The 23751-nt window shown below is 39.7% G+C and overlaps 1 protein-coding gene across 1 annotated transcript in view; it reads left to right on the top strand.

Moving 5' to 3' along the window:
* Window positions 1-23751, top strand: part of LOC103906561 (potassium voltage-gated channel subfamily KQT member 1) — a 540744-nt gene that overhangs the window by 300211 nt on the left and 216782 nt on the right. The window contains exons 12-14 of the mRNA XM_009288490.1: window positions 18729-18804; window positions 22608-22702; window positions 23689-23729. Of these exons, the coding sequence (XP_009286765.1) occupies window positions 18729-18804; window positions 22608-22702; window positions 23689-23729 (212 nt within the window). The remainder of the gene's footprint in view (window positions 1-18728; window positions 18805-22607; window positions 22703-23688; window positions 23730-23751) is intronic.

Here is a 23751-nt window from a genome sequence, read left to right as displayed (position 1 = left end):
CGTGTAGATGAGGCGCTTAGGGACATGGTTTAGTGGGCATGGTGGTGTTGGGTTGACGGTTGGACTCGATGATCTTAGAGGTCTTTTCAACCTTAATGATTCTGATTCTGACTAAGGAGATGCTTTTGGTGGAGATTAGATAATGTCACAGTAACTGCAACTGTAGGAACTCTGTGTGTTACAGGGGATAGCCTTTGCCTTTACTCACTAAATCTTCTGTCCCATGCATAATCCATTAAAACCTATTGCTTTTCACAGTGAACATAGGCTGCTACTCACTGGGTGTTTGAGGGGAGGTTTGCAATGCAAGTTAAACCCAGCTCTGAGTCCTTGATTCAAGCCTTCGCCCACCTCCTGCTGATGTTGTTAAACCTAAACCTAAGTTTAAGCCCCTCTGACCCTCAACTAGAAACTTGCCAGCAGCCCTGAGTTCAGCACAGGGAGATGAGTCTTACCTTACATTTATATGTGATGTAAATAATACTTAGATAAGTGAGCTTACAGACAGCCAATTCAAGTACCCTCATTCTCAAATCAGTGCAGGCTGTTTTCACTGTTAATTTGCCCTCCTACCCTGCCAGATGCAATTACAAGACAACACTTGGTTCTCAAACCTGCCAAGCTTCACCTGTTTTTTCACAAGCTGTCAAGTGCCTGTTGTAGCATGCAGAGTCAACAAGTTGAAGTAATAAGTCAGTCGGAGGCTGAGCCAACATAACAGCTCACCACTACTGACAGGGGCAGGTCCTGCTCCAGCTGCACACCCCTTTCCTCCCTCCTCTACCGATCATTGTGTGATACTGTTCTGAGCCAATTCAGATAGCTACATCAGCCCAAGAGCAGTCTGACAAAACCTATGAACTGTTTCTGCCAGGTCAGTGCAGTGAATTGGCTTAATGAGGATGAGGAGGGGAGAGGCAACTGCCTTTCTTAAAGGAAAAAAAGTAGTTTTGGTAGAGTGTTAACATAACTCTAGTACATAGCTAGTAGATGACTGAGAATGACCAGGACCATGGCTATATGCAAAAAGAGTAAGAACAATGTGTTAACAAAGCCAAGCATTAAAATTTGCTGTCCTTCCATCTTACGACCCAGTTAGGTTGTACTAGTATAGTGTGTCAGAGAGCAGCAAGGTCTGGCTGCTCCCTAAGGGAGGGCGAGCTGGGATCCGCGGGTGACTCCAGCCTGAGCCGTGCCCTCACTGGCAGGGTGTAGACCCTCAGGGTCCAAACAGTGGGCAGATCTGGGGGCTAATGATGGGTCTATTGACAGCCATAGGCAAGGAGAGAGCCAGGTCCAGGATCCAAAGGAAAACGGGGTCAGAGACAGGACTGGGGACGGGGCTACGATGTGGGTCCAAGGTCCATCCAGGAGACAGGACCAGAGACAAATGCACCTACAGCATAGCTCTGACAGGGTCTGGGCTGAAATGGGGCCCCAGCGCCCATGGGCAGGGGTGAGGGGAGGCCCAGGTGAGGCTGATCAGGGCCACTAAGGCCTCTTAGTGTCCTCAAGGCCCTGAAACAGTGATGGCCTTCATAAAGTGATGCTGATTAGGGCTAGTCAGTCAGTCAGGAGGGTTTTGCTATGTGCTAGCATTCTTTTTGTTTAATTACCCAGTCTGGAAATGCACATTTGGACACAAAAAACCTTTGTCAGCAAACATGGCAGGTGGACCCTGAGCGCTAGGACAGTGGGTACATGTCTTGGCAGCTTGAACTGGTCTACATCTGAGCTACTGCAAACCACCTCTTCCTCCTTCTCCTCTCTGTCCCCCACCATCCGCTGCTGTGACCTGCCCTGCAAAGGTGATTTTGCTCAGGGCACTTATCCAATGGAAAATGCTCTTTTTTCCTCCCCTTCAGGGTTAGTTTTCTGACAAACCGATGGCCTGACCTGAGTCAGTGTGCAGCTGTGAGGTCCCGGGTGCAAGCAGGCAGTGAGATCTGCTGACCACGCAGGGAGTGAGACCCTCCTCTCAGGAGGCATGGTCAAAGCTTGATCTAAGCTGATCATGAAACACCATCTGAATTTTGGCTTGTATTTTTAATATCCATTAAAAACCTGTTCAAAGGTCCCTTGAAGTTGCAAGAGAAAGGCTACTTTAATGTATTTGGTGACATTCAATGGTCTTTGGGTATGCTCCTGTGTTGTGTTATTTACCAAGCAGCTATGATTCCTTTTTTGCAAATTGGTTCCTACTGTGTGACCAGGTCAAATGCTGTCATCCATTGCGGTAAGAGCTGTTGCAGTTTTAATTCTGATGCTGATATTTCTTTAACCTTGGTGTGTGTTTATTGATCATTAATCTAACCAACTGTTGGATTTTTATACAGGAATTACTGTAAATGTAAAAGCATACAGCGAAGTTAGTGCTTTTGCTAGGAATTTGAAAGCAGTGGAAGGATATAGCCAAGGTCTGTCCAGGACAAACATCTCCTGGTACTCCATAAATAGCAGGAGATACTCATATTCACATGAAATCTACAGCCTTGGAGGTGGGGGGAACCTATGTCTAATTTTTCACAGAACTGCTCAAGGGTAACACTAGGTTATTCCTAACGATTTCAAGATTTCAGATTGTGATTAATGTTGAGTTTCTTTTAAATCAGAACTGAACAGGCTAATCTGAATATACCTCTTACTAATGAGTTCAGGACTGTGACGTTGGGCAAAAGAAATAACCCTAAACACTTTGAGGACCATTAACTTTAATGTTTGCCTGGTGATGAAAGAATAGGCCAGGCCATGTGTCTGGGCTTTACAGTGTATTTTTTTTTAGTAGTGTGATGACTTTCATTTGGAAACATTAAAAGGTTCAAAATTAGTAAGTGCTGCTGTAATGCACACTTAACTCTTGTATGGAAAACATCTCAGTTTGCTTCCCATCTCAGTTTTTCAATGGCAAGTGTTAGGGGACAGAGCAAAGCCTGCATTAAACGAGCAGTTGCTGATTTTTTTATGTATTTATGCTTCTTACATGGTCTGCCAGAGTAGTTGCTGGGTTTTTTTATTTTCCCCCCACATAAGATATCAAGGTAATAGGTTTTGCTTCACAAACCCAGGATTATCCCAAATAACGTTCATGATGCAGTCTGATTTTGTTCCTGAAGTCAGATATCTACACCTTTTTACATTTCTGTTATTTTTTCAATACGCTGTAGAAACTTGGCTTCTCACAGATATATCTGATTTTTCTGTCCCTCATTTAAAAATCCTGCATTTGAGCATACTCTTCTTTGAAAGGGTTAATTTCACCTCTGCTAATATTATATGACTCTATTAGTTATTAATGCAGTCAACTCATAAACACAGTTTAGGGGGTACTGGCCTTGGAAGAACTTTCCAGGAGACCAATATATCAAATCAATTCTGAAGTCCCTTGACCTCAGGATAGAATTACAGGTTTATAATTTACTCAACACTTACATGACCCAGAGAACAAAGGATTGCCAAGTCAGTCAAAACTAAATTACTCTTGACCTTAAATTAGTCATTTTCATGCTATTAAAACTATAGCTAAATCACTGTTGAAGTTATTTTGAGCTTATAAATCAGGTTTGTATTTTTCCATATTTATGCTCACAACCTATAACTATACATATACTTTAATGCATATTTAATTATTTTCTGAAAGTTACCAAACAGTTCAGCTCAATTCATGGAAGTATATTGTGTGTTTGTTCATACACATACATGTGTGTCTCCAAAATGTCCAGTTTTCTTGTGAATAAAATGAGTATATGTAATATAGATCAGCAAGTTATAGCTGATAAGGTGGAGCAGTAAAATCCTGTAGGATGATGCCAGCTGCCTATTACTGCTTGAGAGATCCTGCGGTCCTTACTCGGGTACTGGATCAGCTCTTATGTTCGGCAGCTGAGGCATGACAGAGCAGCATGTGTTGCTGACAACATACATTGTTGACAATATCTGTCCCACTTTGCAGACATGCAAAAATAGTGAGGATAAATAATTGAACATTCCCTCAACACCACTTTTAATTGCATAATTAGGGTACCATTTTGCAAACCTTAATTTTGAACATAGCTTGATACCTGTCTGCAGCCCATGTAGTTCAGTGAAATAACTCATGTACAGAATTACTTAGATGTGGGTTTGCAGAATCAAACCCTTCATTAATTCTGATCAGATCTTAGCCTATGCAGGTATTTCTCATCAGTCATTTGGAAAGTTAGCTAGTTCCTCCTTCTCTAGGCACCTCCATTAAAAAGCTATTTTTGAAGGTATAGGAGAGGTGTGTAGGTGCGTAAACACTTTCAGGGTTTAATGCTATGGCTGCCAGGAATGGAGAACTGCAGTTCCACAATGTGACCTGAGATACTTGAAACACAATATGCAGAGATACTATATTTTTTAAAACTTCCTGTGCATTTTCAGTACCTCGGTAATGCAAAAAGAGTTTTCAAGAGTCTATAATAGCTGTGTCCCCAGGATGCCTCATATAGAAACACAACTTGATTGGAGTTGCTTTGAACAGAAATAACGTCTTCACTGCAGCTTTGTGAAAACTTCCATTTCTGAAAACTTCCATCACGTCAGGCAGACATGAACTCTTTCAGAGTCTCTAAGCCAGAAGGAAGCATCTCCACACTGTGTTCATAAGCTCAATGTTTGAATACATTTTATTTTTTTAGACCATCTTAGGTCTTGACGTAACATAGACTGGAGTTGCACTCTGGTCAGCCAGGAATACAGTCTTCAACAGGATGCTGCAGTCTTGATTTAAACTGTCACAGACAATTTATCACATAATTTAATGCTTAATTTGCATTTGCTTAGTAGAAACTGGTTTTGGTGATAGTCATTGACTTATGTCCACCAGAGCTCAGCTGAAAGTTGATTTTTTTTTCTCCATTGCAGCTTCTGATCCAAATATTTGAAAAAAATATTCTGTTCTGTTTGAACAAAAATGAACATTTTTTCAATTCTTTCACAAAACTAAAAATGTGTTTCCTGTTGGATTAAATTCTTTATTTGACTCAAAAAGAAACCTTTTTCTCCTGCAGACATGCAAAAATAGCAGAGGATTAGGATTATGAAGCTCCTAGAAAAGAAGGTGTCCTTCTATCATTTAATATCATGAAGGATCCACATTGTGAGAGGCTTAGGTTCAATTCTTTCCTCTGTTTGAAGGGATCTGAGCGTGTTGTTCCCCAGAAGTATGCCCCGCCACCAGACCACAGAATATTCTGGGTTTGGAGGCCAAGACCCAGCGTCCCATTCATGCTCTTCCACTCTGAAAGGAAACACCCACAGAGACAGGGACTTAAACAGCCTTCTCCCATCGGCCAGTGAATGCCTTAACCACAAGGCTGGAGAGTTGCTTATGTTCTTTGGCTTGGTGAATATTTAGTTATTCCATGCAAAGTGGGGCAAGCCTAGCTGAGAGGAGAATGGCAGAGCCTCAGGTGCCACAGCTCTCTTCCCTGTAAGTGAGGAAGAAATAGGAGAAAGAGGAAGGTGTTAAAATAAGAGATCTAAAGAAGGACATTAAACAAATCCTAGGTGGATGGGTATTTTATGTGCTGGTTTGTTAGATAAAAATCATCTTTCACAGTTCTGTGAATATTTTCCCTGCTATATCCCAGTTCCTTGCATTCTGAATTTGCAAATAATTGTGTGCTCACCCATGTTATTTTATAAAATTCATGATGCGTTAAAAGTATGTAATTCAATTCTAATAAATGTCCTGAGCAGAATATTGCTCATTCTGTTATGAATGGTTTTTACGGTAAGAATGCATAGAAGCTAATAACAGATGTAGCATAAACATATCTTAATGTACAAATATGTATGGATGCCGGTTTTGAAGAGCTATTTTCTTATTTTCCATTAATCTTTAAGAATACTAAAAATTAGTTCTTTATTCTGTCCTTAGCTCTCTGCGTCGTCTGTACGAGTTAAGAGGCCTGAGCAGTGTATGGTATTGAGGTGTACCTGGCCAGTTTTGGTAGCCAGGAATGGACTGTATTGCGCTGTGGATCAAACTGAACGTTTCCCCCGATGTGCTGGGGAGACAAGCACTCTCTCTGTTTCTAACAGAGAAAGAGCTGCTTTACAGACTCTGTGCTTGAAACTGTTCATCTCTTTGACCAAAAATTGCCACATAAAAAAAGAAGAAAAAACCCCACCCGGGTATTTATGAACTATTTCCTGGATCTGTTCCCTTGAAGAAAGGTATTTTGCTTCAGATAAGTGATAGTATCAGGTTAAGTTGATTATCACTTGTGACACTATATAATTCAGGGAAATTATCAGCTACCACTCAGACTCAACTGGTTCACCAGGTTGTTAGACACGTGATTATTCTACTGAGAACAAATTTAAAGATGTTTTTGGGTAGTATAAAATGGCTTTATTTGCCCTATAGTTCTCAAAGTATGAGGCTTGAAAATTTGAGAAAGTTTGAAGTGATGATAATATGAATTTTAAGATGGGGAGAGGAGCTTAAAACTTGAGATTAGTGGGGCTTCGTGGCTGAGAAGGCTGGTAATAGGAGGGATGAACTGTTGTTTTGTTAAATGCAAACAAAGTAGATTGTGTTCAGAAAATTTTCCTGTCTGATTCCTGGTTTGTCAGCCTCTGCTTCATGTCATGTGAAGTTAAGTATCTTTGATTCATGGAGTGTTGTGTAAACATTTGTTGATTTCTATCTGTTCTGGTTTACACTTCTGCCCTGAGGTTTGCTTTGAGTTTCAGGTTTGGGCAAACTGAAATTGTCAAAGTAAATTCACTTTAAATTGCAGTGTTTCAAGTGGTTTTGTTTCGAATCCATGCCAAACCTCTGATTTTGCATAATTTCCAAGCAAAAAGATAAATTGTGTCAGGCTCCTTTGGAATGGGGTTGAAGTTTATAGGTTTATGAACTTTTAGAAAACTAAGCCTGTAATTCATTATCAAACCAGTTCAATATTGTGAGGACTTGTTGGAGGATGGGAGGATACTGGGAAACTTCTGTATAACAGAAGTATATTGGAAGAGAAGAAACATGTCCTCATTTCAGCTTCAAATGGACACATGGTCATGACCTGTTTCACATTTTTGAGCACTGAAATTTTGGCCTTGAGTACGTGAAAATTTGAGCTGCTGCCGCCTCATCTGTGCAGTAAGTTCCTTCAGATCCAGAATAAAGCGAATTGCTTAAGGACAAGATAAAGCTAATTTAAGGCAACATCTATACGTCTGTTCCTTGGATAAAAAAATAAATTCCACTTCAGTGGGAGTCTTGATAGCATTGTCCCCGGTTTTTATTTCATTCTTACACAGAACTTCCAAGAGGAATTCTCAGATTGTTGTCAAAGAACAAGCAGTGGAAATGTGTCAAATGAAATAAAGATCCCTTTGTTTTGGGGGTTTTTTTGTTTGAACATATTTACATATCTAGATCTCAAAAACAGCCTTCAGCATTGCTGACATAATTAATTGCTTGTATTAAGTGTTCTAATTGCAGCAATTCAGGTGGTTAGCCACCTAAATGAGTGCATAATTATTTAGAAACACTTTTGATTGCAGTACTGGCATCCTCAAGGCCCAATTAAAAAAAACCAAATAAAACACATAAAAAAATCAAAACCCAAAAGGTTGAGACTTTGAAGCACTGATACTAATAGCTATTATCCTGTTAATTAGATCACCTCATATGTACTCAATACTATATGGATATCCCTTGCTTCTGTCAGATCTTCATTTGCTAATAACTTTCAGTGAACACAGAACTGATGATCCTTCAAATGGAAAAAAAAATCTTTAAAATTGAGTTTTTCCATGAGAAAACTATGAGGGGGAGAGGGAGTTTTATTAATTTGATTTTATAACAGAAAGAGTTAAAACAAAATCCATTTGATGCAGGCACAGTTCAGAATACTGTGATTAGTGGAAAATTGTCAAAGTTAAGTCTGTACCAATATTTGAACTGGATCTGCCCAGCATGGTCTGCTGTTCCGTAGGTTTCATAGCATGGATGTGTCATTCTTTAGTAGTACCCTCTAAACCAGTTTACATCTTCTCTAAGGCATGTGGTCTTCATTCTGCACCAGATGATGCAGTGTAGAGTATATGTCTTCAGGGTAGTGTCCCAGTTACTGGGAGGAGAAAGGGCATAAACCAGATAAAATGCATTAATTTTATAAGAGGATAAAGTATTTCCTTTTTGGAAACAAATATGTATTAAAATGGGTCAAAATGAAACATATTATCATTTCAGGCTCAAATGCTTTCAGAATCTTTTGTTTCATAATGACTTTTAAAATATTTTTCCTGTGAGTTAGTATGGAAACAAAGACAGGAAAATCAGAATTCCCCAGAGCATGAAGACACAGATTTCCTCACTTACTTTGAAAAAAGAATTTTTCCTGTTCTTTAATAGTAAGTCATGAGCAATTGGTATATGAACACTTTCATTCTGTTCATCCACTGGCTGAGCTAAAGGTCTGCCAGAAAAAAAAATGCCAAGAGATAGCATCTTTTCCTGAAGGTAAAGAAGAAACACACAATCTTTGAACAGAAAGTAGTTTCTCAATGAGCAAGTGAAATCTCTTGAAATAAGTAGCTCAGCAAAACTTCTGGTTTCCGTGATAGTTTTGCACATGTGCTGCTTGCAACTTTTAGCAACATATTTATTTCTGTAGTAAACTATTGATAAGCACTGCATATTTTCAGTATTAGGCAAGTGAGGCCTGTAAGATTTTTATGCATGTTCTTACATGAAATGCAGGGTGGAAAAATAAGTGTCTGTGGCCACACAAAGTTCCCTGTGAGGAATAGTTTATCGACACTAAAATTTAAAAAAAAAGGAAGATCATGATTTTTGTGTGGTTTTGAAATGCCAGTTCCTCTAATGGCAAAGCGATATTCTTTCTTGGCACATGCGTTTGTAGAAACTGGTGTTGGAGCTCAAAAGTGGGCTGTGACTCGGTGATGGGAGTTCACAAGGCCATTGTGAGAATACATGTATTTTTGACAAGACCTTTGAAAGGCAAATTTGAAGGTGATCAGATAGTAAGTCAATTTTAGAGCTAGCTTTCGAGAACCTTTTCTGCTTGTATAAACTGGTTGTTGTGTACCAAAACTTCATACAAGACATTAGGGGAGGGCAAGGCGATTTTATTTTAAAATGGCTAGTTTCAGTGATTCCACTGTCATAAGCATGTACTCATAAATACAAAGATGTGTGTACCCATCAGTCTCTCCACCATGCCTGTATCCCAGCTGCACGTATCCAGATGGGCTGCTCAGGATTTCTTGCAATTGCGCGGAGGGCCAAGTAATGCTCTATTGAGTCTTCATCGTGTCTGCTGGGATCTCCTCAGGATGGCAACCAGGTGCCACTGAACCTTTTTTGCCTTTGGGAGCTGACAGTGATCAGGATCTTTTACCTCTCCGTGCTCTCCCAGCTCTGGGAATCATTAGGATTTGTTCTCTGTACTCTGTCTCCTTTCTAGGGTGTCTTAAGACTCCAGCCCTGTTCTGTATTTTCCCACCATCACCTCTTAGTGGCTGGAGTCCTTTTTCAGTCTAGGCGGAGGCAGTTCCTAACTGTACCTGTTCCTTTGTGTTCCTGAATTGGGTATCTTCAAAAGCTGCTCATAAACGTGCTGTGATGATGGTCTAGGTCCCACAAGCACCTGCCATCCTCACAGGGCTTATTGTGCTGTTTTTCCCTTTCTGACACTTCCACGCGCAGACCTTCCCATTCATTCTCCATTCCTGCCAGTCAAAGCATTTCCATTATGAATCTCTGTAATTACTGATAGCATGACTTAAACCCAGGCAGAAAAATAATTATAAAAATGTTTCAGGATTTCAGTCTCTGCTTGTAATTCCTCAGAGAGCAGTACTCTCTCTTCACTACACCAAAGCCTGGTCTCCCTGCCAGGCCAGAGGCAGTGCATCAGGCACCGCTGAAGGTCCCTGGGAGAAAGACAGGGCTGGAAAAGGCTAAAATTGCTGCTACTCCAGCTGGAGAGAGGAGCCCAGAAGCTGAATAGTGACAAATTTAAATAAAAAATAAGACACTTTTTAACAGTATATAAGGGTCTTTATAACAACGCCAGATGCCTTTCTGGAAAGTTACTTTAGTCCTACACAAGGTTTTTGGCTCAGGGCAAGGGCAGCTGTGTGAAATGCAATCCCCTGCACTGTTGAGCAGGTCACGTTTGTGATCTAATGGTCCTGTTTGGCTTCAAAAGCTGTGGATGTCTTGCATTGCTGAGTATCTGGTGAATGGGGAACTAATTCCCAGTTTGCTCAGGCGCTCAGGAAAGGAGGAGCAGAGGTTGTGAAGGTGGAGAGGGGAGAATGCTTTGGAAAATGGCCTCTGCTTGGGGGCAGTGACATGGCAGTTTACCCTAAGCCTGCAGATCAGTCTCCCTTGTTCCTTATCATCATTAAGGGAAAAACATATTGCCGCTACTCTTTTTTCTGCTGAGTCATTCTATAAATAAAATACGTCTTCATTTGGGACTGCTAATTGCCTTAGAATCCTCAGTGAAGTAAGCCTCATGACACCTCCACGACTTAGACAGGTTTTACACTTACTTTATAGACATATAAACTAGAGCATAGCCAGGTAAAAGGACTTGCACAAGATCACCCAGAGAGACAGAGGCCAGTTAAATCAATCAATTCAAGAACCCAGGAGTTGTGTTTCCATAGCCCCTGCTGTAACTACTAAATCATAAGAGCTACTAAGGAAAGATCCTGCCAAAAGCCACTGTTTTTTGTTTTTTAAAACCACAAAAAGCATTTTGCTCAATTCCACAGGGTCTCTCCCTAGTATTTGGTGCAGATTAATTAATTACTTATTTTTTAAAAGAAACGTAAAGCCTTGGGCAGCCCAAAAGCCATTGAAGTTTTAATTCTCAGAACTATTCCCTGACTTGACTGTTATCCAGTTCCTATTCAGGCAAGATAGGAATTAAGATTAATGACCCCAAACAAACTGGTATTTCAGAGAATCAGTCTTTGCCAGGCATTATATTCTCATGACAGAAAATCATTGAGGCATAAATACAGCGCTCAGTCATTGCTGTATATTAACAACACCACGTTGTTCCCATAAATGCTGAATACAGTGAAGAGGAAAATGAAGTCTTAAAGTTCATTAATTTGGGTTGTGGCATTTTTTAAAGTGAGCAAACCAGGGCCCATCGAATGAGGCTGTACCATTCTAGTTCCCCCTGCACCGCTGTGAAGGCTATTCGGATTCTAGAAAGGCATCTCCTCTACTGGGAGGTTCTTTGGGCTTGGTGATGGCTGTCTCTGCGGTGCTTTTTCCTAGCTAGGCATTCAGTTCTGTTGGCATTTTTTAAAAGGCGAATTGATGAAGGCCAAGTCTTAAGGAGAGAGAAGTGAAAAAATACCTTTATCTGCTAGGATCAGCAACTGTTGTAATATGTGGGGTAAAAATGTGTCACTGTCTGTTGGCGTTTGTCCACCTCCCAAGAAGGTGGTATGTGGCTAGAGTCTGTTTTCTAAGCAAATGAGAATTGGCATGGAGACAAGAGCGTTTCACCTATCCAGGGACCAGAAGTAGTCATGGTACAGCGCTAATACAGGAAGTTATTGTGGCAATTTCTAGAAGCTGTTTGCTCAGAAAAAAAAAAAGAAAATCTTTCTGTGTTTGTATTTCCACACTGAAAAGACATCCCTATGACATCATCTTGTTTGTTCTGACACTGCAGGAAGAATGGAAGAAATAAAATGGCAGAAAAGAGACCAGGCACTTTTATTTTGCTGCCAACAAAACATAGAGGAAAGATGTAACCAAAATATCCAATGGTTACTTTAGTTCTCAGAGACAGTTCAGCAGATGAATTGTTGTTCAAGGGCAGTTGGGCTCCCAGACACAAGAGCATTCTGTAGTAAGCTTAATTACTCATTTTAATTATGCATTTTAATTAGCAAGGGACTAACACAGAGCTTTTCTCCCACTTTCTCAATAAACCCACTTTGTAATATTACAGAACAAACTTGTAACTGAAAAATCCAACTGTCTAGGGTTGAGAAAAACAACTCAAGGTTCAAGGGGTTTTCTTCTTCATTAAATCCCATTCAGTGAGCAGGTTACATCTACCTCTGATTATTTTCAGGAGCTTTCTACATTTTTATTCTGTTCATGGACAACATCAAGAAAACACCCTGCACTGCTGCTTCTCCCAGTGGTGTTTCCTCTGCCAATATATTGTCTTGTCAGTTGCTCCCTATAACCGATGGCCTAGTTCTTTCTCTTCTGACAGTTTCAGCTCAGAGCTGTTCTTCTGTCCCTGCACTATCTGTCTTCCCTGCCCCAATCCCTAGGAGCACTGCTGTAGGAAATCTGCTTTCTTTCTCGTTCACTTCAGGGAAGGCCAGGTTAGAGCAGCAAGTAGAAGCAGAGGCAATTGCATTCTGGAATGAATTCAAAGAAGCAGCAGTGTATATGGTGAGGGATGGAGATAGCAAACGCCACAAAATCTTCAGCAAAATAACCAGATGCCAGAATGCAGCCCCCCATGAACATGTCACTTCTGTACTCTTTCCTACTTTGCCTGGGACTGTACCTGCTGAGGAGGGATTTGCAGACTCTGCAGCATTCTTTCATAAATTGAGGCTGTCAGCAGAGCTTGGTGAAGCCAAATAGGCCTCCAGGCTGCTCTGTTTTGAGAGAAGCCAATCCTAATTTATTTATAGTTTTGAGCCAAACATGGGCTTGAAAAGAAAAGGTTCAGATAAGGATATGGTTAGAATAGAGATGAGGTAGGTTTAAGGTGGGATTGTGATTAGGAATAAAGGGAAAAATAAAGTTGTGCCAACATTTTCTGAAATGTTCTCTCAGGTTTCAGTACAAATGGCATCTTATAAAATTTCCATCATGTAAGTGGTGGAAATTCTCCATAAGTATCTGTTCTTCGCAAGGTTTTGACGAAATGTTACTAGACTGGAAACCTCTTCTGTTATATTTATGTTGTACTTCTCTGCTGCTCCTGGCTTGGGTTGAGCTCTGGAATCAGAATCATTGCCTGACATTTCCAGGTGTTTGCATGTCAGATTCAAGCTGCAACCTTCTCTTAACTTAAGTGGTTTAAAAGGCTCAAGGCATTTTGTCTGGCTTTGCTTAGCTGAAGGCAATATTAATTTTATTTTCATTTATTGGTAGGAAGATTTTTTTTTTTCATTTGGACATTGTAACTTCCCTTGGTATTTAAAACACATTATGTAAGCTTCTTTTCTTTACAGTTCTTGTGATGAGAACCATCTCTCTCCACCACTTGCCTCCATCAATAGAAGGTCCACGTAGTGCGTGTGACTGCATATGGACTAACTGCTGCGCCTGTCTGTAATAAATTCTCTAATTTTATGTCCTTTATGATTTCTGTTTTCCCACCCTTCCCCCGACAACTTACTCCTTTATGATTTCTGTTTTCCCACCCTTCTCTCCCCCAACAACTTATTGGTGCATGTTATCCATATGATGGGATAACTACACAGTTTAGCTACATTTGAATATAGGTGGTATTCATCTCTGCTAAATATTGCCCTTCGGTAACAGCGGGCATCTGCAGTTTAATGAAAAATCTCGCCTCTGAAAGTGAGCGGCCTGTGCTATGTGCATCTGGAGACAAAAACTACCCTGTGATGCCAACATTTCATGTTTTGTATTGATTCTGGTAAAGCTTTCAGTGCAAATAAGGCTTGCTTTATATTTTACCTAATAAAATATCAGCCTGTTTGAGATAATTGTACATGAGAAAAATTACAGTTATGACTGAGAATCAAAGTTCTTTCCCAGAAACAGAGATGGAAAGTGAATACTCTTAATCAAATGTGATGGGAAAACAAAAAGGCAGATGGAGGGCTGAGCTTCTCAAATAACTTCTTTACATTTCAGTTGCCATCACTGACCTAGTCACTGTTTGTGCTGGCTTAGAAACTAATGTCAAGTGAACAACTCCAGAATAGATGATGCTGTATGTTACTCTGGGCAGGAGTTACAACATTATCCAATGATCAGTATTAAAACAGAGTTAGTGTGACTTTATATGTGTTTTCCTGCTAAGCAATCAAAACGTAACAAATGAATGAAGCTCAGCAGTAATCCAAATACTGTAAGCATGTATCCTCAAACCAGTTTTGCAAATTGGGACAGAGAGCTATAATTGACCTTGCTGAAGTGGCCTTTATTTTCCACAGTTCATGATCAAAGTAGTTACGTTACACTGAATAACTCTTCTAATTCATGACACCTGAATAAACAGCTGGAAAACCAGCCTGGAATGCGTGTTCCACTATCTGCAGCCATCCTGCAGCACAGCCTGAATAAAGTCCTTCCCCTTGTCTCTACACTGAAGTGAATTCTAATGATTAAAAAACGCTTCTGGACTGAAAGGTGCATCACACTGGTAACAGGCTTGTTTGGAGACTTGAGCTGTGCCTCAGCATGGCCTGGAACAGTTGTAACTTTGCCTGGGTTTAGGGTCCATTTCCATATCTGTTTTTCACTTAAAATATTCCCTGGCTGTTCCAAAGCACATTAAGCTGAACGTTACCGGACTCCATACAAAAGAAGAAGAAAAAGAGTAGGTCTGAACTGGCCAACACAAGCTTTTAACAGAGTGGTATATAAAAATAAAAGAAAAAAAATCCCTGTGGATAGTTTCCAGAGTTGCTTTGGATTTGATCATCTCTCTTTCCTCCTCTGGTTCAATTATTTTCAACTGAAAATGTTTGGCTTCTTTGGCTTAGGCTACCGCCTAGGTTAAAAAAAAAAGAAAAAGTCTTAAATGCATCCAAGTGTTTTAAGCTAAAAGTAGTGACTTTTCACAGTGCTCTCTGAGCCACGAGCAAAGGACCAAACCTGGGGCTGCAGTGTCTCCTTGGCACACAGCCGTTCCGCCAGGCTCTGCAGCCACATAGGCATACTCAAAACCTGCAGAGGGAAAGGTCAAGTCAGCCAGCAAAGAGGGGCCCCTTTCCCCCTCACCCTCTAGAATAGTTGCCGGAGAGTTGCTCAACACTGGATCAGGGTGGAGACTGCGTCTGAACATACATGTACCAGGCCCTCCACCCGCTCCTCTTTTTCCCTGCCCTGCCACAGTGATATGACAGCCCAGGAGTCCATATGCCAAACTAGGGAAGACTCATTGTCATTAAGGGTAGTTTTTACTGCTTTTAAAATTGAGCATCCTGCTGATCGATCAGTTAACAGAGAGGTAAGGAACACATGCTGTTTTGCAAACGGGTCCAAGGCTTGGGTCTTACTTGAAGACATAGCTATAGAAGGTGTCAGTATCATTTATGGATCCAAGTATATGTTATTTCAGTAGACATTTCATGGTATCCATTATAGTTACAGATGTTGCAAGCTTCCATTATTAATTTTTTTACGTGCTCATAGCTTTCCAAAACCCTGATCACTTCTGTTCAAATGTCATTTTGTTCTCCTTTACAGTCTTTTGGGGGAAGGTTTTAACAAAACCTTCCTACCTGTTGTTTAGGTTAAAAGGTGGGAAAGTACGCCATTGTCTGTCAATAAAACTCTAATTATATTCTTTTGAGCAAAACATACACAAAAACCAACCCACCCAATAGTAACACCTCCCCTCAGCAGGGACACCATCCTTATGAGGTCTAGCGTTTATGCTTGGTTTTATGGGTAAAGCTTTTAAACAATTTAAATAGTTTTTTAATGTATTGTAAAGCACCTCCTAGTGCGTGTGTGCCACTGCCCTCTGCAGCACAGAGGCAGGAGAGCTTGGCTGCTTTCATAGGGGCAGAGGTGTGGTCACTCACCCACCCATATTCCTACTTAGAGCAAGTGCTCAGGTGCTACTGACTTCATTTGGGTGCTAGAGCTATGGAAGTATTTAAATCTTCACCTCCGTGGGAGTTAGGCACCATAATACCTGTGAAGATCTGCCTGTTTCTGTCTTCTGTGAGTAGAAAATGCCACACGGAAAGAGTGTGCAAGTGTGGTATCCACCACAACCCCCCTGGGTTGTTGTTTCGTGAGTTGCATATCTCAAAATATCTAGGAGATTCACTGCAAGCAGTGTTGTGTTTCTATTGAGCATTACTAAAGCATCTCTGGCCTTTTGTTCTCTCCTGTTGTATGCTTCTGTAACAGACTGACGCCCTCAAGGCTGTAAGGGTTTTGCCTAATCCAAGGTTTTGGGTTAAAATATAAGGCTTAGCAGGATAAATGTATTGGGCTAAATACAGGGATAAATGTAACCTGGCCAGTAATAGCTATAATTATCCATTCTGGACATCAGTGCTAGAAAACTTATGAAAATCAGCTAAAATCTCAAAAAATGTTTAGGATCACAGTCAGCCACACTGCCAAAACCCGCCGTCAGGAGGATCACTGCTTAATATACAGAGCAGGGAGTTTAACTCATCTAGAGCTGCCCTCTGTCATCTGGAGCTGCTGTGCTCCTTATGGATTTATTGAGGCAATTAAGATAACACATCCACATATCTCAGTCTATGGATTTGCACCTTTTCACGCTGCCTTTTTTCCATTAAAGCCAGGTTTCATGTATTTCTGTCCCTCAGTTTAATACTAGTGACCATCAAATCTGAACAGTAACTTCCTCCTTTTTCAAAATTTGCTCCCAATGAGATTGGTGTGAATTTTGCCAGTTGGAACAGGCCAATATCAAGTGCTTTTGAATTATGGTCAGGTGATTTTCTTTGCTGTATTTCACCAATAAATAACTTTTCTCTCTAAAAATGAGGCCTGTTCAACTGTGCATCACGTTCCAAGAGTCAGCCTCATGGTTTTGGACACTTAAACTTGATAACGCATTGGAAGAAGTTCTGTAGCCTTGATTTCTGCTGAAGGAGGGGAATTAGGAGGAAATTACTGCCTTGGTTTGTTTCCATCTCTTTAAGCTTATCTATTTGAGGCTGTTTAAACAATGCATGAACCATCTCATATGGATTACCCTAAAAAAAACCCTCAAATATATATATATGAAGTCTCACATCATTTAGAACTAGGGGATAACGTCAAGCTTTTATCTTAACTGGTACACAAAGGAGGAAGGCTAAACCCTAAATCTTAAATTGTGATTCTGTTCTGGTTATAAAAATATATACATATTACTCGTACGGGCTGACAGACAAAGATTTCTCTATCAAGTATGTGCCATTTACAAGCTGAACGTTGTCTCCATTCTAGTCATCAGCCACAGGAGCTCAGCTGGGGCCCCGAGTGCCATGCTGAGAGCTTTTCTTTTACCATAATAAAGATCCTGTAGGCTAAACTGCTGGTAGTCTGTCAGTGACACTTCTGAAATCCCTTTGATGCGCTTACACAAATGCAAAGATTCGTACTTAGCAATGCTCTTGATGGTATACAACAATGATGGTTCTTGAATCGTGCTCACCCTGCATTGCCTTCTGTGTGTTTGCATGTGTGAGTGAATGTGCATGAATATACATAGATACATGAACTGTGAGGATATATGTAGTATAGACACCTGAGTTTCACACATATTTGTGCATGTATTTAATATTACACTGGGACTTGATATGAAAAGACAAAGAAAAAGCTACTGCAAGCTTATTTTAAAAACCCTGTTCCTGTGGCTCACCCAATCAGAAGCACTAATTTTATCAAAGAGAAATTATAAAAATGAAAAATGATGCTAGTTCTTAAATACAGTCCCTGTTTGTTTAGCTTTTATTTACTTCACTTTGAAATAATACACTGTAATCTTTCCACTTTTTAAAGACTTGATTTCTAAACTGTGGCATCCAAGTAGGTGGCCTAACCAATACTTCCTTTTCCCCAGTCAGATACACTGGGAAGAGGCTGCAGATTGTGTTTTCAGGAGACTTGAGAAACTTGCTGGCAAGCTTTCCTAGGGTTATCATCACATGTCAAAGATGATGTCTGTATAGAACATAGATTTCCTAACAATGCAGCTTCCTTGGAAGGAAAATTTTGTTTTCTTTAATTCACTCATTTTGAATGAATGAATAAGTCCATGGGGAAGGAGTCAGTACTTAAATAAAATACTTGTTCTTATAATTACCATATTCCTGCTTCCTTTTTACCCCTCCAAAATTCACCATAAATAAGAGAGTGTGGTAATTAATCGCCAGCCAAGTGGCACAATTAATGTTCTTCAAATGCAGTGTCCTCTGGGTGAAGTGATATTGCTAAGTTATAATATGTCCAGTTCTGTGTTTGAATACCAATACAGACAGCCACATGCACACACACACGTGTGCCGAGAGGGTGTGTTATGTTTATTTTTTTTAGATGTAATACTTCAATTTTTCTTTCCTTCCTAGAGAATTCGAAGTACTTTTTAAAGGACTTAATTTCTGTGCAATAGAGCTCATGGGCAAACACTCAAAAAATGCAAAATAAGGAATGCAGTCATGGTTTAAAAACATTTCACATTCTTCAAACTGATGCCAGTTGTATGCATTGACAGTAATCCTGTCAATACTCCCCACATGTATTATCTTTGTACACCTGCTTTCATTGTCTCACTTATCATTTTTTTATACTTAGAACCACAATATACAAGAGGGTAAAGCAACAGAACAAAATACACATGCACACTCAGTGTGTTATGCTACAATTTTGCATTGTAGACATAAAACATATTTGTAGATCTTGGTGCTTAGAGTCAACATCTTCCATTAAGATATTTTTCCTGCTTTTTTTTTCCCCACTGGTGTATGTCTGTGTTTGTCTTTCTTGGCAGATTAACTGATGCACATCGAACAGCTGTAAAAGTCATCAGGAGAATGCAGTATTTTGTAGCCAGAAGAAAATTTCAGGTAAGCAGCACCATTAACCATAAGTACAATTTGTAAGCTTAAGTATATGACATTGAAAATGCTCTGAGAGTGAACTTGTCTTTGTGCATGCAGTTGGAATGAGTCAAAGGTACTGCTTAGGCTCTCGGCCTCATACTTACTCTATGTGGATTTTTTCATAGTGTGGGCAAAACTATCAACTATCCATGGATATAGTATGATACGAAAACCTTCTGAATTTGTGGAGTCAGCATAGTTATTTTTCGCTTTTCTTTTTTACTGCATTTGTTTTGTTAGGGTTCTGTTTGTTTGTTTTACTATACTGACCAATATATAAACTACTTACCCATCTACTAGAAGAAGTGAGGAAAAGACTCTGTCGGAGTGTCTGCTAAAATACTGTTACTGTGTATACTGATCATCTAAGGACTGGTTAGAGAATGTTCAACTAATTGCATGCTATGTATGGCTGACAGGTCAATAGACCTTACTGATGAGTACTATGCTGTGTAAAGTTGCTTTCACATTTGTGGCCTACATTTCCAAATTTCTTTCCCAGAATAGGATATAGTAGAGAGGCCGTTTTTTATAAAATTGTGAAGCATCTGCCCTCTGGAAATTTGCTGTCTTTATGAAGTCTTAAGTTAAATTTCTCAATCAGGTTACAAAGAGCTCAAACTAAATGTGCTGCATTGGAAAAACTGTCTTATTTTGCCTGTTTACTAAGGCCCATTATGATAAAACTTGTTTGGAATGTGATTCTGGTATCATCATTCTCATCACCCATGTGCTGGTGATGCCATGGAAATGAATAATTAACTTCTGGCCTAATTTTCAAAGCCCCTGTTATTTCCATCTGGAGGTTCATGCTTTTTTGTCCAAGAGGGTCCACTGCAAGTTAATCAACTTTCATAATCCTTTTGAAGAGGTTTTAAAAAGATAAAGCAAGAACCTAAATTTCAAGCAAGTTCGATTACAGCTGAGCACTTAATTGCAAGGGATAGAAGTCTGAGATAAGCTCACAGCACTCAGAAGACTCTGAATTAGGGCAGACAGAACAGCACGTACATTTCCCAAGCTCATGCAGAAATGTGTCTTCAGATGACCTTGCCTTATGAAAGAAGACTAGGAGAAGTCAGTTTGTTTAATTCAGCAAACAACAGGAGAGCAGGATTATATTGTAAATACACCAGAGAGATAAACTATGGGAAATTAAAAAAAAAAAAAAAAGGAAAGAAAATTAAAGACACCATTCCTGGAAAATAAAATCAGTATATAAATGAGTTAGGATAAAAATTAGGATATTTCAAACCACCAGAGACCTAATGTTCTGGAGCTGTCAGCCAATAGCAGTCATGCCAAACCTTAAAAACTGGACTTGATCAGTCTATGGAGAGGATTCTGTGAGTTGGTGTTAGTAATAGGGAAGAAGAAGAAGAAGGAATTATTTTACATTTTTTTCTTTCTTGGGACTGTGAAATATAGCTTATAGGACTCCCCATGATAATTAGATTTTGGAAGTTCAAAGCCGGGTAATATTATTTTGAGTTTTGCATTAGGAGCTCTAAGCATGCTGGATGTAGAATGCTGAGCCCAAATGGCCAGGATTTGGGATTATGGACAGAATGGACAGAATGAAAGTTAAAGAAGTTCTTCAAGTTCTGCATTTACCAAACCTCCCTGGAAGCCCATAACCTCCCGCCTTAAGTTGTATTGTACTAGCATTTCCTAATAAAAACATGACAAGAGATTGTGCCAAAGTTTGGCAGGACATAAGATGCTCAGATCTAAAGCTTCATGGGAAAAGAGGAGAGAAAAATGGTGAAAGTTGGAAGGATATTTTTACTATGCTTTAGAGAGGACTCAGGCAGACTGCACTGTACAGGACTTTGCAACTATAGGATTCAGAGCTGATGATTTGGTAAAAGGGATGCAGATAGAGGACTTCTTTTGAGGGAGAAAAGAAATTTCATTGGGAATGAGTAGAATTAATTATGCACATAGTAGCCCATGGGGGAGAGGGGAGGGAGGTGGGGAAAAATCCCCAGCACATCTAGGCTCTGCGCCATGCATCGTGTTTAAATAAAGAGTGTCCAAAGGAAAGGACAGAGGATTTAGCCAAAATGCTCTCAAAGCACCCCCGCTAGTCAATCTAAAGAGTGATACTGGCACTGTTTCTCTGGGTGAAGACAATAGGCTGCTTTTCTGGCCAGAAATAGTGATGTGTCAGCGTCTGCAAAATGTGAAGCTGGGGAAGGCAAAAAAAAAAAAAGGTGATAAACTGAAAGCTGAAACCTCCCTCCCCCGCAAAGTATCTCTTCTCACAAATGCACACAAATGTACACACACACTACCAAAGCCATGAACTCTTCTGAAAGTAATAATGCAGGTAAGTGCTGACGGCTGAGTGCAAGGAAGGCATTTTATCACGAAGAGCTTTTGCTTCTTCATTCATTTCACAGGATTTGTTTCCATTCCAGTTCCATGCTTTCATTTGAAATTTCTAGGATCCTGTGGCTGCCTTCCAAGCATGACTCCAGCACATACTGTAGGTGTTCAATGCATGTGTGCAGTGGTGCATGCTAATGGCTCTGGCTGAAGCTGTGACAGAGTGGAAACAGACAACAAGATGACTAATGAGCTGTTTTCAGTAATTTCCAATTACTAGATTTGCAGTTTACCTTTCTTTTTTTTCTTCTTTTCTTGAGTCAGAGCCAAAAAGGAGACATCTTGCCCCACATTTCCCATAGGGGTTGGTATGGCTCTGAAAATGGTGGTATTTTCGAAAGGACATCATTTGCATTTATTCCAACACACACTCACACAAATTAATTTTACTTGGTAAAATTTTACCATGCTGCACTTTTTATAATCACATCACTTTATGCAAATTCTCTAGACTTGTTTCAAAATTCTGCCTTAGTAGTTATAGCAAGAAACCAGAGCTTGGCAGAAGCATCTGGATTCTCATTAGAGTGGGAATAAAGGTGGGCAGATGGCAGTTTTTTAGCTCTCTTGCATTTTTATCTGTCCTTTTTTATTTATTTGAATAGCACCTTTTTTTCTGACCTCGTAGGTATCATTAAAGACAAAGAAGCGCAAACAAAATCTACGTGCAGTCTTCAGACTTATGCAAAGCATCTGTCTTCCCAGTTACTTAAGCAATAATATTTCTGTCACCAGCCATCTTTAGTCTTTAGAGGCATTTGATTCTGGGTCCAAGTGTTACGAATTGGGCCTATCTCTATGGTTCAGTCCTCTGACATTCTGATTAGCATATGGTTTTGGAATGAGCCAAGAGATATCGCACATGATCGTCTTAGATAAATTATATATCTTGGTTTTGTGTTTTTTAAATACACTGTGAAGGTCTAATATTTTGCTCAGTATGAAGTAACATAAAGACATGACTAACTGACAGTAATGGGAATCAGTTGGCTCCATCCCCAGTTCAGTCCTCTGACATTCTGATTAGCATATGGTTTTGGAATGAGCCAAGAGATATCGCACATGATCGTCTTAGATAAATTATATATCTTGGTTTTGTGTTTTTTAAATACACTGTGAAGGTCTAATATTTTGCTCAGTATGAAGTAACATAAAGACATGACTAACTGACAGTAATGGGAATCAGTTGGCTCCATCCCCACAATAAATATGCACTCAAACAATGCCTACATATTTTTTATTCATTGCAACAACCATTGCAAAATGGCAAGCAAATAACTTCTCGAAGATGAAAAATAGAATGAAGGCCTGTCTGAAATAAAAATAAAGTTTAAACTATACTTACCTTTCAATCTCATGTATGACTCCTTTCACAGCAAGCTCGGAAACCGTATGACGTGCGCGATGTGATTGAACAGTACTCACAAGGACACCTTAATATGATGGTTCGGATAAAAGAACTTCAAAGAAGGTAGGCCCTGTCTACCTCATGAAATATTTGATTTCTCTGGTGCCAGCTGGCTTTAGGAGAGATGTGTACTTAATGAACAGTAATTGTCAAAAATTGCAAGCACAACAGGGAGCACAATATCTAGAGGATTTAACTTGGAGTCATTTTTAACCCTTTTTATGACCAAGTTTACAATTATCCTTTATCCTCCTCTCCTCCTCCAAGTGAAATTAAAAGAAATTAAGGTGCATGCTGTGAAGTTTATAGTATGAAGTGAGTTTTTCTGCCCTCTTCTTAGAAAACTGTTCAAATAATGATTTACCTTTCTGTCCCCTCTCTGTGGTTCTCCACAATTGAGAGAAATCTGGTTCGCTTCTGCTCCCCTCTCTATCTGGAATTTTTCCCTTCCCACATTCCTCCATGCACATGCTTTCTCTGACTTTGGGGATCACAGCTGAAATATTTTGCCACAAAACTACTCTCTTCTGTTTCAGCACAAAGTGCTTTTCTCTTTACAAATTAACACTGCAGACTGGGACACCAGACTGAACTCCTCTGGCCCTTAAATGAAATGAAGAAAAAAAAAAAATCCTGTTGAATGGAATCTACTGTGTCAACATATATAGATATTAAATCTGCCTGCATGAGATTCAAGGAATAGTTGCAAATGTTATTAAGAAGGCATTCTGTTTGTATAATCTTTGTTATTAGATTACATATGACACAGGAGAACTATGTTTTAGTTACAACATGAAAGTCTAAGAAATAAAATATTAGTACTTACAAAAATAACAATAATAATATGGTTTGATTTTGGAAAAAAACCCTAAAGAACTGAACTGCTGACTGTATGTGCAGAAAATCATGCTAGTCTCATGTTTTTACTTGCTTTGTTTTAGGTTTAAAGCTACTGTAAATTCTCATGTAAATTATGCTCCTATGCTTTTCCTAGCAACAGTTTAACTTGCTTGGTAATTGCACTGCTGGTAATTCTGTTTGCTTTTCAGATTGGACCATTCCTTGGGAAAGCCAGGCCTTTTCCTCCCAGGTATAGTGACTGCATTTTATGA

Source organism: Aptenodytes forsteri, unplaced genomic scaffold, assembly GCF_000699145.1.
Source record: "Aptenodytes forsteri isolate BGI_AS27 unplaced genomic scaffold, ASM69914v1 Scaffold73, whole genome shotgun sequence".
In the NCBI taxonomy this organism is placed as follows: Eukaryota; Metazoa; Chordata; class Aves; order Sphenisciformes; family Spheniscidae; genus Aptenodytes; species Aptenodytes forsteri.
The sequence above is the reverse complement of the archived record's forward strand: the minus strand, read 5'-3'. Positions and strand labels throughout refer to the sequence as shown.